General features: G+C 42.8%; 1 protein-coding gene across 1 annotated transcript in view; it reads right to left on the bottom strand.

Annotated features, from left to right (window-relative positions):
* Positions 1-14135: 14135 nt before the first annotated feature.
* Positions 14136-19493, bottom strand: part of smpd3 (sphingomyelin phosphodiesterase 3) — a 63505-nt gene continuing 58147 nt past the window's right edge. Inside the window, exon 10 of the mRNA XM_011472858.4 lies at positions 14136-19117. Within this exon, the coding sequence (XP_011471160.1) occupies positions 19016-19117 (102 nt within the window). The 3' untranslated portion in view covers positions 14136-19015. The remainder of the gene's footprint in view (positions 19118-19493) is intronic.

The following is a 19493-nucleotide window of genomic DNA, read 5'->3' as shown; positions in this document are numbered from 1 at the left end:
CAGCTCTTTATTGTCAGGTCATCTTCTTCGTCACCGGTTTAATTGGTCCCTTTGTCTTGTCATGTTCTAGTTTATTTTAATAAATATCAAAGCCACCACACCTGGTTAACTGCATATTGGGTCCTACACTTCCACTTCCTGACAGTCATTGTTAACACGTCAACAATAATTTTAATATTTCTGCATTAACACGTCGGCATTAAATTTTCCCCGTTCACCGGGAAAGGCGGTATCCAGGCCTGAGCAGCTGGACTGGAGACTTAACTTAAGAATTATGCAACGGCAAAACTGGACCCAAGAGATGACGACGCACAAAAGATTACATTAGTTAAATGTTTAATTCCTCCTTTAAACTTCTAAGTTAGAATTTTAACTTTAACAGATGTCACAGAACACAGGAGTCTTTTAGTAAAAAACAAAACAAAATTGCTTCTGAAGATAATGTAGAATTGAAACACAAGTGGTAGTAACAACACTAAACAATGAAACATTTTCAGCAACAATTCTATAGAAAAAAGAGTTAACATTTATTATTAAAACAAAATCTAATTTTTGAGTGCACTGAGATGTAATTATTCTGTGTAAAAACTTAAGACTTCGAGTCTGTAGTGTGTTTTGTGGTTTTTGTGGCACTCGACACAATAGAACCATTTAGGAATGGGTCAGTGACGGGTTGCGGTGGTTTGCTGTCTGTTTTCCCCTGTGCTGCAAAATTCTCTGTAACCATCCATTGTGTGTATAATTGCACATCATGTGAAACCTTGTTGTGGCTGTGATTGTGGCGTCATGCACACAGAGTCCTAATCATAAACAAAGCCTAAAACCATTGCGGTAGTTCCATCCAAATCGTCACTTGGCTGTAAAAGTCCAAACCTTCCAGATCAGCCGCTCTGTCATTGGGACTTCCTATTAAGATAATGAATTATTGTGGACAAACTGAATCCCCACGAGCTGCAGAAGAATGCTGCACTGTGAGGAAGAGGAACCCTCGTGAGCCAGAGGAAGCTCCCGATGACTGGACTTTACTTCTGACTAAAACCACCTGTGGTTGGGGGGAAAAAAGCTCCACAGCTGAACAGTTCATGTTCACTGGACTGAAGAGCAAAGTCAAAAGGTTTCTGATTCAGATTCATGTTATCAGAGAAAAAAAACATGTTTGTGGCACTCTCTAGGGTTTTCTGACTCATATCCGTTTCTCTATCAGACTTTTTTCTGCATGGTTGATTTATCTCCCCTGGCAGTTGGAGGAGTGAGAGAAGGTGAGAAAAGTGAATTCAAATGAAGAATTTGGTTTACACGAGGCAGCAAGTTCTTTTGGTTTCATCTTAATGAACCAAATAATCTGACTGTCTGTTTAGTTGAATTGATTAATTTAAATAAGAAAGTACTTCAGTGGAGTAAAACGTTTTTTTTTTTTAAAAACCCAAAACATTCTGTGGACGTTATGTGATATCTGGAGATGGAGCGGATAGATGTGTCTGCAGCCAGGAAGACATCACTGATTGTTTTAGCCAGAGTGGCGTCAGTAATGTTACAAGAACTCCTGCCAGGCCTGAAGGGTCATCTTATAAACAGTTGTAGGTTAGAAAAAAGGAAAGTCGGTTGGCAACTACTTTTTCAGGAACATTTTTAGATGTTTTTCAAGATGGAGTGGAGATTTTTTTATTTTTATTTATATTATTCTTACTCTTTTTTTCCTGTCAGTTGTTATGGTAACGAACAAATTTCCCACGTGTGGGATCAATAAAGTATTTCTGATTCTGAAAAAGTAAAATCCAATGTCTTTCTACTGAAACTGTTGTATCATTTGAGTTATTTCTGGCCATGTTTTGATTTTGATTTTGATTTGAAATGGTTTATTTCAAGCAATTAAGTACAAATAATACACAACAGCAATATAATCATCAGTTATACATTGCTTGAAAGGGAGTGGAAGGAAGCGAACTTATATAATCCCACCCCGTTATACTAAAACCATTTTATTACATGATTTATCAATATCCGGTTCCCAGTTTTTACCAGACAGAATTAAAAATCACAAGATATCGATGAAGCACATGACAAAGATGAATTACTTAAGTATTACGTCAAAAATAACTATTTTAGAAATCAACATGGCAAATGCAGATCAGTCATCTGAAATATATGCAGATTATGTTACTTATAAAAGCCATTCATATGAATAAAACATAATACTATATCAGTTTTTGTTATTGGACTTCTGTGCTCGTCATAGTTTGTCCATAACGAACACCATGTTCGAGCACAAGGGTGTCCATCAGTACACCTGGCATCAGGACGCCCTAGGCAGGAGGTCAATGATCGACTTTGTAGTTGTTTCAGGTGACCTTCGGCCCTGTGTCTTGGACACTCGGGTGAAGAGAGGGGCGGAGCTGTCCACCGATCACTACCTGGTGGTGAGTTGGATTCGCTGGCGGGGAAGGAGGCCGGAAAGACTTGGAAGACCCAAACGTACTGTGAGGGTCTGCTGGGAACGTCTGGCTGAGCCCTCCGTCAGGGAAGTCTTTAACTCCCACATCCGGGAGAACTTCAAACAGGTACCGGGGGAGGTTGGGGACATTGAGTCCGAGTGGACCATGTTTTCCACCTCCATTGTCTCTGCTGCTGCTCGGAGCTGTGGTCGCAAGGTCTCTGGTGCCTGTCGCGGCGGTAACCCCAGAACCCGGTGGTGGACACCGGAAGTAAGGGATGCCGTCAAGCTGAAGAAGGAGTCCTACCAGGCCTGGCTGGCCTGCGGGACTCCAGAGGCAGCTGACAGGTACCGGCAGTCTAAGCGAGCTGCGGCCCGGACTGTTGCGGAGGCGAAAACTCGGTCCTGGGAGGAGTTCGGTGAGGCCATGGAGAAGGACTATCGGTTGGCCTCGAAGAAATTCTGGCAAACCATCCGACGACTCAGGAGGGGAAAGCAGTTCTCCACAGGCACCGTTTTCAGTGCAGGTGGGGAGCTGTTGACTTCGACTGGGGACATTGTCGGGCGGTGGAAGGAGTACTTCGAGGATCTCCTCAATCCCACTGACACGCCTTCTTTTGAAGAAGTGGAGAGTGAGGATTTTGGGGTGGGGCTGTCCATTACCCGGGCTGAAGTCACTGAGGTAGTCAACGAGCTCCTCGGTGGCAAGGCCCCGGGGGTGGATGAAGTCCGCCCTGAGCACCTCAAGTCTCTGGATGCTGTGGGAGTGTCTTGGCTGACACGTCTCTGCAGCATCGCGTGGCGGTCGGGAACCGTACCACTGGACTGGCAGACAGGGGTGGTGGTTCCCCTCTTTAAGAAGGGGGACCGGAGGGTGTGTTCCAACCATAGGGGAATTACACTCCTCAGCCTCCCTGGGAAAGTCTATGCCAGGGTACTGGAGAGGAGAGTCCGTCCGATAGTCGAACCTCGGATTCAGGAACAACAGTGCGGTTTCCGTCCTGGTCGTGGAACAGTGGACCAGCTCTACACCCTATCTAGGGTGCTGGAGGGTTTGTGGGAGTTCGCCCATCCAGTCCATATGTGTTTTGTGGATTTGGAGAAGGCGTTCGACCGCGTCCCCCGTGGCATCCTGTGGGGGGTGCTCTGGGAGTATGGGGTCCGGGGAGCCTTACTGAGGGCTGTCCGGTCTCTGTATGACCGGAGTAGGAGCTTGGTCCGCATAGCCGGCAGTAAGTCAGACCTGTTCCCGGTCCACGTTGGACTCCGGCAGGGCTGCCCTCTATCACCGGTTCTGTTCATAGTTTTTATGGACAGAATTTCTAGGCGCAGCCAGGGGCCGGAAGGGATCTGGTTTGGGGACCACAGGATTTCCTCTCTGCTTTTTGCAGATGATGTTGTCCTGTTGGCTTCATCGAACCGGGACCTCCAGCGTGCATTGGGGCGGTTTGCGGCCGAGTGTGAAGCGGCTGGGATGAGGGTCAGCACCGCTAAATCTGAGGCCATGGTCCTTGACCGGAGAAAGGTAGTTTGCCATCTCTCGGTCGGTGGAGTGTCCTTGCCCCAGATGGAGGAGTTTAAATATCTTGGGGTCTTGTTCACGAGTGAGGGAAAATCGGAGCGTGAGATTGACAGGCGGATCGGAGCAGCGTCCGTAGTTATGCGGTCGCTCTATCGGTCCGTCGTGGTGAAGAGAGAGCTGAGCCGAAAAGCAAAGCTCTCAATTTACCGGTCGATCTACGTTCCAGTACTCACCTATGGTCATGAGCTATGGGTCATGACCGAAAGAACGAGGTCCCGAATACAAGCGGCTGAAATGAGCTTCCTCCGTAGGGTGGCTGGGCGCTCCCTTAGAGATAGGGGGAGAAGCTCGGTCACCCGCGGAGAGCTCGGAGTAGAACCGCTTGTCCTCCACATCGAAAGGAGCCAGTTGAGGTGGCTCGGGCATCTAGTTCGGATGCCTCCTGGACGCCTCCCTGGAGAGGTGTTCCGGGCATGTCCCACTGGGCGGAGGCCCCGGGGAAGACCCAGGACACGCTGGAGAGACTACGTCTCTCGGCTGGCCTGGGAACGTCTCGGGGGCCCCCCAGAGGAGCTGGAGGAAGTGGCTGGGGTGAGGGAAGTCTGGGCATCTCTGCTCAGTCTGCTGCCCCCGCGACCCGGTCCCGGATAAGCGGAGGAAGATGGATGGATGGACTATATCAGTAAAATAGACAACACTGTTTCAGGAATTTTCATAGCAAAAATTCATCAAGTATCAAAAGTTAAAACCATATGCAAAATTATGCTACATTAGGAAAGATTTTTGAATCAATTTATCAATTTTTGGAGAAAGTGAAGTAATATCATTAAAAGTCAATCAAATTAACAATTTTCAATAAGTGATTAATCATTTGTTTTACTTTTTTTTTTTTTTATAATAAAGTAATGCTGTAGGGGAAAAGTAAAAAGGGTCCATAACTGTCGATTGTCCAAGGTTGGCATTTCTTCTTTTACTGATAACAGCCGTACTTCTGGGTTTAAACAGAGTTTATAGTTCTCTTCGATGTTATGTCTGCAGACATTAGATTCAGGTCCATATCCTTCTTCAGCTGATATCAGCGACGGTGAAAGTTGAGGTCAAGGTTTCTGCAGGTCAGAACTCTGCTGTTATGGTATACTAAAGACTCATTTACGCTTTACAAGTTCACTAGTGTGTTGTGGTCCAGATGGTGCAAAAAGCTGCCCCCACAAAAGAGAGCACATCACACTAGTCCGGTCTTCCTGCACTGGCTCTGTTTTTCATAAAATCCATTTAAAGTGTTTTTTAAAGGGTTTTACAATTGGACCTGCACGTACCCCATCACATTCCTGATCAGTCTTTGAGATCAAAGACACACTGAGGGGTGACCACGCCATCTTCGTCTTTGGTCCTAAAGTCTTGAATGAGCTGCTGATAAAGATCAGCTGCCCCGTCACAGTTAACCTCAAAAACTCATGTTAAAATGTGAAATTTAAGCCTGCTGGGAGAGAACATCATTAGGATTTAACCTTTAATTTATTGTTGGTTCTGTCGTTGTCGTCTTTCTGGAATTTAATGTTGAGTTTTACACGTTTTAATGTTTAGTACTTCAGCCAGTTTTCCTTTATGAGTTTTAAAAGGCTGTAAAATCAATCAATCAATTGATCAATCGATCGATCGATCGATTGACCCACCGACCAACCGACCAACCGACCAACCGACCAACCGACCAACCAACCAACCAATCAAGCTGAATTCTGGACAAGCTAGAAGTTGTTGACCAAAGAGTTTTGCAATAGTTGAGTCTACATGTGATAAAAACATTGATTAAAATCTCTGCATTGATTCTAACAAGACATGGTCTAACTGGCAATATTACTGTATGTTTGTGTGTGTGTGTGGGTGTGTGGGTGTGTGTGTGTGTGGGTGTGTGTGACCTGTTGCCCATAGAGGCTGGGACAGCCTCCAGCATCCCCATGACCCTGAAAGAGATACAGTTTTACAAAATGGATAGATGGAAGATCTGCATCAAAAGTCAGCTAAATTCATACAGGAGTTTTGAATTTTGAGTGTTTGTTTTAAGAAGCATCACTGTAGACAACGGTAGCCATCACTAACTTAAATGATCTGTAAACTAATAAAGTGTTTTTTATAAAGGTTAATTTGCCAAAAGCTTCAGGAAGGGTGGGTGGGCTTTCTCCTGACTTGACTGATGATGCTTGTTTTTAGAGACTTTCCCCTTTCTTCAAAAGCAGAAGGACCCAAACCTCTTTCACTTCTGCAGAATTTGACCTTCAGAGCAAACAAAAAAAGATTTGTTCTCAGTAACTACAAGAGAAAATTTAGCTATGAAGTCAGTCAGACCATGATGACGTGGTTTCATGACGGCAGGAGAAAACGGGAAGTGCAGCTCCAGTTTCCACAAACGTGAACACTCTAGAACAATATAGCGGAGGATTTGACATCACTCTGTTTGTTCCACTCACACTTCCACTCACACTCACTGCTATTCATGTTTATTAGCATCATTTTCACGTTTAAAAAAAAATCTACAGTTAAACGGTGTGGAAGGAAAGCAGAAACATCTCTATGCATTCTCTGCTGTTTGACCCACTCCCATAACAACAATTTACACTCATGTAAATCCCACTGAAAACACAGAAGCTGACCTTTCTATATGATTGTTAGTTCCAATCACTTTTTGGACACCTATGGCCGATAGTATTACACCCATGGCCGATATAAGATAATATTTTGCACTGGTGATACGTTTTGAATTGAAAACCAAATTCAGCATATTTTGTCTTCATGTTTATATTTAACTTAAACATAAACTGTTAAAGTTCCTCTCTGATCATCTTTTGATTGTCATGGTTACGGCTGGGTTGCCCCCTCCTGTGCACTCACCTGGTCTCTCAGCTGTTTTCAGTTTCTCATTAGTGTGGTTAGGTATTTAGGTTTATTTCTTTGTGGTTTTTGTTGTCGCAGTGTCCTGTTTTGTCCTGACGATACCCCTTGTTGTGTCTCACATGTATGATGGATTTTTGATTTATTAAATCCTTTGGCTTTCCAAAACCCTTGGATCCGAGTTTTTCCTGCTCCTGGGTTCTTTCTGGTTACGAGCCGTAACATTACAATTACACTGCGTCCATGTGAAACCCAGCGGGAAGCTTGCATTCCAGAGACTTAACTGGTTCATCCGCTAAAGGAGGTTTTCTAGGAGCTGAGCTGTCGGGTCTGACTCAGGAGATGCGCAGCTGCATGTCTGGTGTACAGCAGCTCCATGATCGTCTCTCTAGACTGGAGCAGGCGCCTCTGTCTCCTCTCAGACAAACCCAACCGGGTTATCCTGAACCGTTTGGAGGGACTGCTAGGTTTTTCTCACCTCATGCCGCCTCCATTTTGACTTTTATCTGAGAGATTTCCCCTCCAAACAGAGCAAGGGGCTTTTGCTCTGAGCTTCTTGATGGGCCAAGCTAAGCGATGGGGGTTGGCACAGTGGGCCCGCGGAGCTGAACTGTCCTGCTCCTTCCGGGGCGTTTTCCACCCAACTTCTCACGGTGTTTGATCCAACCACACCCCATCGAGCTGCCGCGTCGGAGCTTCTCCGTCTCCAGCAAGGACTTTGCAGCGTCTCGAATTACGCTGTGGATTTCCACATTCTGGCTGCCAACACCCGCTGGTCGGAGGAAGAGCTGGTGGACGTCTTTCTTCGGGGCATCTCCAGCGTGCGCAAAGACGAGCTGGCGGCGAGGGAGATTCCGGAGGATCTGGAGGAGCTGGTCAATCTGGCGGTGCGCATCGATCAACCACCCCGTTCCAGCAACTGGACTTCTATAGTGAATTCCACTCCCTCCCTGAAGACTATGCAGCGGGGTTCGGGACGTCTAACTCCTGTAGAGTGGTGGCGCCGTATGGGAGCAGGACTGTGTTTGTACTGTGGTCAGCATGGTCACTTTATCCTCAACTGCCCGGAGAAACGGCAGGGTTCACCAGCCAGGAGTGAACTGGTGAGCCGCGTTTCTTCATTTTTTCCACCCTCACGACCACCTACCAGGATCTCGGTGGCACATAAAGGAGGTCAGGAGGAGCTTGAAACTCTGATTGACTCTGGTTCAGATGGAGACCTGATCTCACAGGAGGTAGTAAGCAGAGTTAAGATTCCTGTTGAAGCTCTGTCTCCCGCCCTTCTCAACCAATGCCGTTATTCATACGGTTACAGCACGTACTGTGAACATTGAGGTGACTGTGTCTGGAAACCACTCTGAACTCATGAGGTTTTATGTAGTGGACTCACTGAAACCTCAATTAATATAGGTTTTCCCTGGTTATGTCGCCACACACCTTATATTGACTGGACTTCAGGACGTGTGTTGTCCTGGAGTTCTTTGTGTCTGCTAAAGCTTTTAACTGCTGCCTCTGTTCGTACATCAGTGAAGAGACCTCCTCCTGAACCTCTGGATCTCAGCGCCGTTCCTCCTGCTTATCATGACCTTGGTGCAGTGTTTAGTAAAATTCGGGCCAAGTCTCTACACCCCCCCCCCCCCCCCCCCCCCCCCATCGTCCTTATGACTGCGCCACAGACCTTCTACCGGGGACGCAACCTCCCATATCCTCTGTCTCGTCCTGAGCAGGAGGCAATGGAGGAGTACATTCAGGAGAGTCTCTTAAGAGTCTCTCTAGAGATAATCCGTCTCTCTTCATCTCCTGCTGGGGCAGGATTCTTCTTTGTAGGGAATCGAGACGGGGGTTTGCAGCCTTGCATAGAATACAGGGAGTTAAATAACATCATTGCTCAGAACACTTATCCTTTACTTTTCTTACAGAATCCCTTTGATCTGCTAAAAGGGGCCCAGATCTTCAACAAATTGGACCTCCGAAGTGCATATCATCTGGTCTGCATAAGGGAGGGGGATGAGTGGACGACCGCCTTTAACATAGCTTGTAGTCATTTTGAATATCTGGTCATGCCTTTTGGACTCACCAATGAGCCTGCTGTTTTTCAGTGTTTGATTAATGACGTGCTCAAAGACATGATCAATAAATTTGTGTTTGTGTATCTGGATGATATTTTAATCTTCTCTCCAGATCTCGAGACTCACGTGCAGCTCATCAGAGCCGCACTCCAGCGCCTTCTAGAAAACCAACTGTATTTCAAGGCAGAGAAGTGTGAATTCCGCACCACACACACTACGTTCCTCTGCCATGTAGTTACACCTACAGATGGATGGGACAAGGTAGAGGCTGTTCTGGACTGGCCTGTTCCTACCGGGCGCAAACAGAAGAAGCTTTGATTTTTATTTATTTTTTTATTTTTATTCATTTTTTTGTGAATTTATTATGAACAATACACAGAAAACAATACAAACAACAAAAGAAAACAACAAAGGCAAATTTTATATAGACTATAAATTAAAATAAATGACATCAATATATAGTTCAAAATGGAGTAGGAAGAAGTTAAAACCTTTTTAATTCTTCCCCTAACAGTATAGCTTAAGTTTATACAGTATAATCAACATCAGCATTACTGGTACATACATTTCATTGTCATCAACATCTGCCCACATAATCATACACACACAAAGATCTACACACAAACACGTACATGTTTACAGACATACCAGATTTACCATTTGTATGCTTTCCCTGTCAATTCTTTCCACTGGGACCTTCATCACCCAACCCCTGTCATCCTGACCAATAATAAACAATACACACAACACAGTAACTCATTCATATAAACTAGCATCTACACAAACAACAACCTGTACAACTCAATTAGATTTATCATTCTCCTTCATAACTATATTTACTGAAAACTATTATCTTGTGTTTTTTGCTTAAAGTGGTTTAAACTGTTTCTCAATCGTAGCAAATCATTTAGACTGTTCCATTCCGTAAATCCATATATGTGTGAATGTGTGTGTGCATGGGTGACTGTGACTGTAAAGCGCTTTGGGCCTTTGGAAGAGGGAAGAAAAGCGCTAAATAATTATACGCCATTTACCATTTTTAGTTGTGTGTGCCTTCAGTACTCAAAATTATTTTCTTTCTTCAAACTGTAACCTCCCAGTCTTTCAGCAAACAACGATTGTGAATGTACTGGTAGTAAATTATGTCTTGCTATGTAAATCAGTTGTAGTATTCTGTGTTCTATCAGCTCAAAACATTTTAGAATCTTTGATTTTAGAAATAACTGATCAGTGTGATGTCGATAAATTACTTCCTGAGTCATTCTTACTGCTCTTTTTTGGAAAATGCATGTACATCCCCAAGTGTCTAAGCAATAGGTCAAGTATGGTAATACAAGAGAATTATACAGTATGTGGCGTTCATATGAAAGAAAAAATGTGTCAAAATGGACGAGCTTGTAAATCTGATGTGAGAACTTGTAAAATAAAATGTGAGAACTTGCACAGCAAAAATCTGCATCTGTGTGTAAAAATCTTCTGCTGTAAAGTCTGAGAAACAGAATTACAACTGACAAATTCCCATTTGCATGTGTTCATTTAGCGTTACAACCTCCAATCTGTGATCACAACTGCTCAAATGTGCTTCTCCCGCGAATCACGAGCACAGATGGACTTTATCACAAAAGGTTTATTGTAGCTTGAGTATGCTGACAAGTCTTCATTGCCAGCTCATATCAATGTAGACATTTATTAATTTTTGAGAGATTATTTATTTTTTACAAAATAGTGTTTTCATGGAGTTTGTCTCTAGGAAGCCGTGTTGCTGCTGTGTCTCCATTCACAGCTTAAAGAGAACATTTCTCATTAAAAGGCATAAAAATTTTTTTTTTTCTTTTAAAATGCAATTGTAGTTCTCTGTGTTAATACAAAAAGATTGAGACACTTGCTGTCACATTTGAACGTTTATCAGAAGAGTTATTGAGGCGGAAGTCAGAATCTGTGAAGACCTTTTAACTTTACAAGTCCTCTGAGTCCTGCACTCTGATTGGTTGTCTCCCCCCTCCTCTTACCCCCCCTCCACCCTTTGTTCCATTTTCGGACACAGATCAGTTTTGAAACAAATGTCTTGCAAGTAATTTGTCAAAAGTCGGAGCGCAGTTGTAGCGCACTCGTGTTTCGCGGCAGCAGCTTTGCGCACACACAGAAGCACATTTGAGCAAATGTAAACTATTGTTACTGAATCAGAGGTTAGACTACCAGCTGAACTCTCTCTTCTGGGACACACCCTCTGCTTTCCTTTCTCCAAAAGGAGAATGACAGGACCATTCTACCAGTCTAGGGATCCTATCCCCAACAATGCTGAATAGGCATGTCAGCCAAGACAGTCCCACAACATCCAGAACTTGAGGCTCTTGAGATGGACTTCTTCTTCCCCAGCACCTTGCTACAGAAGAGCTGTTTAATTACACTGGCGACTTCAGCTTGGTCTCACTGAACTCTTCCCAGGACCAAGGTTTTGTCTCTGCAACAGGGTGGGCCGCAGCTCACTTAGACTGCCTGTACCTGTCAGCTGCCTCGGCACCTTGCGACCACAGCTCCATACAGCAGCAAAGACAATAGTGGTGGAAAACATTGACCACTTGGACTTAATGCCCCCAGCCTCAGATGTGTGAGTTGAAGAACTCCCTGACAGAGGACTCTGCCAGACATTCCCAGCAGAACCCTCACAGTATGTTTGGATCTGATAAAATAAACCGACTTGGTTAAACTAGGCATCCCTGCCCTTAGACCCTCCATCTAGGTAAGGGACAAAAGAGAAAAAAAGGATTCCGGAAAAAAAGGAGAAAACTCAGGGGTGTCCACATGAAGGGGGGATCCTCTCGCAGGACAGACATGCGATGTGCCAGAACTCTTAGAGAAGAATTAACGTATATACCCTACAACTACTGTTTAAATAGTCCAGCAGATGGGCTTCATCAAGATGGAGCTGGGGGCTCAAGACGAGCCAGAGTCAAGGTCCACGACCAAGTACAGGAGTACAGGCGAGCCAACTGGAATCTGGAATCACTCCCACTCCCACAGAAGGGAGTGGGAACGAGGGACAGTACATGACAGTACTTTGCACCAAACAGAGGCATGGAGAACTAAAGGATAAATAATGATCAAGAATAAAGGAGAAGTAAATGTCGCGGAGTCGCCTGTCAAAGTTTCTACAGGAGACTTCGCCCCTTGATGTTCCTTTGCTGCTGGAGGATGTTGCTCCAGGTATGGGAGAGCAGGAAGACCCCCTCATCCCGGTTCATGGAAGTGTGGGCTCGCTTTCGGATCAACATAGTAATTTATGTACTTTTAAAGTAGGGAAAACAGAAAAAAACTATTTGTTTTTCTATAGTAGATTATAAGTTGATGATCAAATAAAACTATTGTTTTTTGTTTTTTCATTTTTGATTTTAAGATGAAAAAATTAAGGATTAATAGTATCTACCTTTTTCTGGTATCTCATTGTGTTTCGTTTTTTCAACATTTCATTTTGTTTTTTGAAATGTTTTTTAACATTTAATATTATTTTCTAAAATGTTTTCATTTTTTAACATCCTGCTTTGTTATCTGAAATGTTTTCAGTTTTATACATTTTTATTTTGTTTGCTGGAAGTTAATTTTGTTTTCCAAAACATTTTTTCATGTTTGTTTTTTGCGTTTTGGTTTCTGAGGTTTTGCTTTGTTTTCTAAAATGTAATGCTGCTTTTTAACATTTTTTTTAATGTTGTTGTGATTTTAAAAATGTCTTTGTGTCAAGTGATTTGTTAATGTGATTTGCACTTCAGGGCCTCCGTACGTAGGTAAGCAATATCTCCCTCTCTGCCTTGCAGCTTTTAATTCTGGCATCAGTTCTTTCCTTTTTGTTCTGACTGGGTCTGTGTAACCTTCATTCAACCCTATCCTAGGCACTTTACCATTGGGAGTTGGGTCATCTAGACCCACTAGACAGTGCTCTGAACCTTTTTTCTTCAATGATTTGTGATCTTCACTGGTGTCCATGGATTACATGAAATCTTTCCACCTTTATCCACCTTTGTCATGGTAGGGAGAACACCTCAATGTAAGGGTGGGGTCACCAAAGATAGCACAAGGCTTAAGGGACTTAGTATGTTGGAAGACTGAGTCTCTGTCTTTATATCTGAGAAACCTCATTACCATAGATCTTGGAATTCCTCCTCCAGGTTTTCTTCATCCTTGTACTCTTTCAATTTCTATTTTCTGCTGGAAGTGCATTTTTTGCCTCTTGAAAATTTCCTTTACTTTTTCTTCTGTCATCGACCACAAGATTATTTATTCTGGATTGATCCTCCAGGTACTCCATCTTGCAGTGACAGCTAGCAGACATTTTATAAACAACCGACTGAAGTGTATTACATTGTTCGGCTTGTTTCACAGTTTTTTTTTTTAATTTAATCCACATCTTTAGCATGAGTGTACTTTACACTTGTTTTTCTTTCCTGCACTTCTCTTGTTAACATGTCTAATTTGGCATTTGTTGAGTCCATTATCACTTTGACAAAACCTTTGAAGCTATCTTGGTGTTGATGTAGCAATGCAGTGAATAGTTCTTTTTGTAGGTGTAGCAACTTTTTTACCTGAGCCATGGACTTGCTTGCTTCTGCCTTTGACCCTTTGGGTGGCATTTTTTGTTTCTGTTTCTGCAGTTAAAGTCTGAGCCTGGTTTCTGCTGGTGAAGCAGTTAGCTGTTGGTGAAGCCTTGGGCCTGGTGGCGCTTCTCCCCCAGGTGTGGCAGTGGCTGCTTTTACTCATTCTAACCACCTTCTTTTTCCTCAGAATTTTCTGAAATGGCTTTTGCTGTTTTCTCTTATTCTGCTGAATGGGAAACCCACTATTTTAAAATGGTTTCCATGCTTTAAGGAGGGTTTTTGATCTTAGCCATGAGCCATGAGTCAAAGGTGTCAAATTCCAGTCCTCCGTGGCTAAGGTCCTACACATTATCCAACTGAATCTGTCATTGATAAGATAAGGCAAGATTTCTGAAAAACCAGCAGGATGCCGTCCCATGAGATCTGGAGTCTGACACGCCTGCATAAGTACATCATAAAAGACAGAGCTTTGATTGCTTTTAAAATAGACTTAACCCACATCTTTATCATGCACCCTGAAAGTGATGGGATCTCCTGAGATTGCATTTCTTCTTTAATGGAAAACATTCTTTATTTATTCCAAAGGACCTCCTGCACACATAAAACAAAAAAAACAATTAAAAAAATAATATTGCCACAAGTTGAATGTTCACATTTTTTTATTTGACAAATACAAAGTTGTCTGTCTTCAGTTTAGGTTCTTACAGTCTCATAATGAGTCATCAAATAAATGTGGATTTTTTTTTTAGATTAATTCGTTCTGACCTTCAAAGAGACAAAGGATATGCTATAAGAATGTTACAGCAAAACCTTCTGAAGTTCACATACTTTTGTGTTTTTTGTATTTTAAGGCAGAAAAATACTTTCTCATTAAGAAATAGTGTTTGTAAAACTTTCTCATGTTTTGTCTTCCATTCCTCTGATTTTCACACTTCTGTGCTTGGATATCGGTGTTTATCTTGAAGTAGACATTTGTAGGAGATCACTGCAGACACAATCAAGCTTGCAATTATGTTTATGGTTGTGCTCATTTTTAGCGAAACCTTGCTCCTGTTCATAATCATCGTGGTGCCTGCTTTCAGGTTCACATTTTTGTTCACAATGTTCTCAGGTTTAGGCTAATTTTCATGGTCGTGTTTATGTTTAGGTTCATGTTTTAATGCTCAGAATCAAGCTTGTTTATGTTCTGGCAGGTTTAAATGCATGCTCCTGTTCATACTCATGTTCATGCTTATAGATGTACTCATGAACATGTTCACAATCATGCTTATGCTCACGTTCTTTTTCAAGTCCACAATCACACTTTATGCTCATTATCCAGCTAAAGTTCCCGTTTATGCTCAAATTCATGTTCATGCTCAAATTTGTGTTCAAGCAGATGTTTTTTTTCAAGTTTACATTTACGCTGATGTTCACTCTCACGCTAATCTTCACTCTCACGCTAATCTTCATGCTAGTATTCACGTTCACGCAAATGTTCATGCTCACGCTAATTTTTACGCAAACGGTAATTTTCCTCTCACGCTAAAGTTCATCTTCAAATTCATGTTCACGGTTGTGTTCAAGCACATCTTCACAATCATTTTCAAGTTCATATTCAGATTGGTGTTCATGTTTATGCTAATGCTCACGCTCATGCTAATGTTCACGCTAATGTTCATGTTCAAATTCATGTTCACACTTGTGTTCAAGCAGATGTTTTTTTTTTCAAGTTTACGCTAATGTTCACTCTCACGCTAATCTTCATGCTAGTGTTCACGTTCACGCCAATGTTCATGCTCACGATAATGTTCACACTCGCGCTAATGTTTACGTTCACGCTAATGCTCACACTTATTCTAATCCTCATGTTCATGCTCAAATTCATGTTTACATTTGTGTTCAAGCAGATGTTTTCAAGTTTTCAAGTTCACATTCACCCTCACGCTAATGCTTACGTGCTAATGTTCATGTTCACGCTAAAGTTTACGTTCATTCTCATGTTCAAGTACACGTTTATATTTATGTTCACGTCTATATCCATGTTCACACTCACGTTTAATCCTTTAACACCAGAGCCTTGTCTTGATGTTCTTTGAACCTCCGTAACTCTTCAACTATTTATCCAATTAACGTAAACCAACTGATTCTGAGGTGGAGAAAAGCAGCTTCACACTACTTTGTAACGTGTTGTATAGCAGTGCGAAGAGCGTGTTATTTGCTTTGGCACTCTGGTGGCATCTCCGGTATTAAAGGGTTAAGGTTTTGTTAATGCCCGTCCTCAAATTCATCTTAATGCTCATGTTCCTGTTGGTGCTCATGTTTGTGTTTGCGGTCATTTTTCAGCTAATGTTCATGCTAACGCTCAGGTTGGTCATTTGTTTAAAAAGAAGTTAAGTCTACCTGAAACAACAGTCAGGTTTTCTGTTTTGGCTTTTATTTGTAAGAAGTTTGTAAAATTGTTCAGGGTTTGAGACAAATGTGAAAAGGCCCAGCTTATCAACAGACTTTTGTTTCTATGTGAGTGCCATCAGTGAACTTTTCTGTGGTGAAACCATGCAGATTGTGGAAGCGATCACATTTGTTCCACATAAGCACACCAGGATGGACTGTCTGCAGGTTTCTGCTCTTCAGTGACCTGAACTCTCAGATTTTTAAAAAAAGACTTTGGCAAAAGCTTATAAAAAGGGAAGTCACAGTCCCAAGAAGAAAGGAACTAAAAGAGAAAAACATTCCTGTGTGTGAGAAACTCATAAAGGTTTGTAACCCATCTCATATATCCTATTTTTTTTTACAGCCAGCAAGAACAGTCCAATCCAAAGACAAACCACCAGGCAGAAGCCAATCAGTGAGCTTTATGCCATGTAGTACAGTTAGTGGAGCTCTGACCTATACATGACGGTAACATAACCCCCCCAAAAAAAGAGGTTGGAGCACAGAAGAGCTATGTCGGGTCAAGACTCTCCATACACAAACCAGAACACTGATGGTTTCATTTCTGTCTTCCATGTTCTGTAAACTTTGTTTGGCATCTTTTCCCATGTAAACCGTTCTCTTATCTGGCACCATGGCCCCACATTTGGATGCAATCATTGACTGTACATGAGAACTGGACTGGGTGACTCCTCTCCCCTGGCGTTCCAAACAGGAAGTACCTGCTGGTTCCAAGAAGCCTAAATCCCATAGCCTTCTATAGAGAAATAAACAGCTGTTACTCAGTCATTCTATTGGTCAGAATAACCATTCTTGTTCTGATATCTTTTTAACATTTTCTTGATAATTCTCATTTTTCTCATGGAATTCTTTTGGTAATGCATTAGAAAACTGACCAATCAGATGCCTCAATAGTAGGTGGCCTCTCATTAAACCTTCAAATCGATTGATTGACTGATTCTCCCAGGTCCGTTTTAAATGGAAGGGGTGTGATTGCCAAGAAACTCCTCCTTGACCCCTTTTCATTCCAGTTAAAGGCCAGGGTTTTTTGTGCCATTTCAGTAAGATTCTGTGATGAGCGTTTTCTCTTGAAAATGGACGTTCTCATTTTCGACCACTCTGGTTTCAGAAAAACAGTGGTCATGCTCACGCCTGCTGCACGAAAAACACCCAGCCATAAAAGGACCCCCCCGTGGTGGACTGATGTAACAGAGAAACATCCAAATGTAGTTCCTGAAGAAGACAAGCCTGCAGACATCGTACCCTGAAGGAAACTTTCAGACATGTTTGAATCGTAAAAAAAAAAAGACACAGTGAAGCAAAGATATAAAACGTATTCATAAGCAGAATATATAATACATGAGTGACAGAGACACAGGTGAACTTGTTCTTGGCATGTATCCATCATTGTTAGTGTTTGTTTCAAGTGGAGTGGTTTCTCCACCATGGTTGAGTCTCACTGGAACACGGACCTCCAAGAGTTTCCCAGAACTTTCCCCTCAGCTTAGAGTCCCTGTCTAACTTCTGGAAAGTAATGCTAGCAAGGGGATGCACCCCTCAAGATTGAAGAAAATCCCTCAAAGATGTTCTCTTTTTTCATCCCTGACCCTAAAGCTGTGAAGCTTGATGGGTCAAACAGACCCGTTTTAGTTCTTTGAAGGCTTTATGAACCAAAAACATGAAAATCTAATTTCTAAAAATATTAAATAACCAGCTGATGATGAAAAAAAGATAAAAGTAAAACACTTGTGTCTGTTCATTCTATGTGTTTTTTTATGATGCGTTCACAGAAGTCAGGAATCCTGAAACCATGCCCCATGAGACTTATAACTTGATTCAAAGCAAGACATACGTGTTTTTGGAAGAAAATACTAGAAAATTAAAGAAAAGTAAAGAAATGCTTGGATGGTTCATCAGATCAGCCTGGATGAGAAAACTCCTTCTGCAGCTTCAGTCAGACATTCCCTTCAGTCATCCCATCATTTAGTTTCGGGCTAAACATCCATCTGGAACTTGGTCTTCGCAGAAGTACAGAGTCTAAGAGCCTAACGGTCCCTTCTCTTGCTGTGGATTTTATCCACAGAAACAAGGCGAATGCAGCATGTCCAGATGTCTTCCAGATCCAGGCGTCCAGTGTTTGTTTGGCTGGTTATCTTCTCTGAAGGTAAAACTGAAGTGGCTTGTCTCTCTGATCTGCCCTCAAAGAGGGCAGTTATTTGACTTTTTGTGTATTTGAACCCTAAAGCCACGGTGGGACTCATTTGCTGTGTTTGTGGGAGTTCTCTCCTTAATTCCCTGGTGCTAAAGTGCTGCTCCTCGGATTCTGTCCCACTTTGGCACCTCCACATGTCCCTAAACCAGAACCTGAGCTTCATGCCCCCCAGGCTGGCTCCCTCACAGCTGTTGAATGATCATTTTGTGCTGCAGTGTCTCTGTGCATGCTGTTGTTCATGAAGGTAGGGGGCGCTCATGCTAATAACCTCGCCAGTTTTAGTGCTTCAAACCTACACCATTTCCCATCATGCATCTTCTCTACTTTTGAAAATCAGTAATGGCTGACAGATCGTGCAGCTGTGAATAACAAACATTCAGCTTCAAACTGACCTTTAGATCTCGATAAAAAGAGGCGTGGCTTGAATAGAAACAGTTTTCTTTTCCTCCTCTAAGAAAGGTTTTTTTTGTAGAAAGAAAGACACTTTTTGAGGTTCCTGGGACTGAGTGTGTGTGTGTGTGTGTGTGTGGGTGTGTGTGTGTGGGGGGGGGGGGGTTAGGGGTGCGACCAACAGCCTTCCTGAATGGAGCAGGAGACAAAGATGGTCGGTGTGAAGACAACAACCTGTCCCTGAAAAGGATCCTTAAAAAATCATGAAAACACTACAACTAAAACAGATCATATAAGAAGAGCATTGGCTACATAACACACTAAAAGAAGCCTCTGGATGGGGGGGGCCGAAGTGAGGGGCAGGGCAGCCCCGGGCTTCTTCTGCTGCTGGATTTGGTGTTTGTGTGGCAGGATGTCTCTTTCTCCTTCCCTGCTCTGATCTACCAGCTCTGTCTGCCCCTCACTCCGTGTGTCCACCATGGCAGTGTTCAGGAGGAAGGGTTCAGTCTAAGGCTCCTCCTCCCCCGTAGAAACGGCCAGCCGCGTGGCCACAGACAGATGGTCGGTGAGGCCGGCCAGCTGGGTGACAAAGCTGAACTCCTCGATGTCCTGCAGAAGAAAAGACCAGGAATCAAATCTGTGCCCTCTGTCCTAGAACACAAAGACAAACACACAACCACCCAAGCACAGGCATCCAAATACACTCACACAAAGACACAGACACACTTTTATGTACCCACACACATACACTAACATGCAGGTCCACCTGTATGACGTCAGATTGGTGGCAAAAGTTTTGTTCGTCTGTAAGAAGTTTCGTACTTGTATAAAGAGATTTGTGTCTGTAAAAAATATTTTGCACTTGTTGAAAAAAATGATTCATCCATCGTAAAGTTTTGTACCTGTAATAAGATATGTGTGCGTCTGTAAAACTGTTTCATATCTATAAAAAAAACTCAAGCGTCGGTAAAAATGTGTGAAACGT

Source organism: Oryzias latipes, chromosome 6 (assembly GCF_053564925.1).
Source record: "Oryzias latipes strain Hd-rR chromosome 6, Olatipes_Hd-rR_3.1".
Classification (NCBI taxonomy): domain Eukaryota; kingdom Metazoa; phylum Chordata; class Actinopteri; order Beloniformes; family Adrianichthyidae; genus Oryzias; species Oryzias latipes.
Note: the sequence above shows the minus strand (reverse complement) of the source record. Positions and strands in the feature narration are given on the sequence as shown.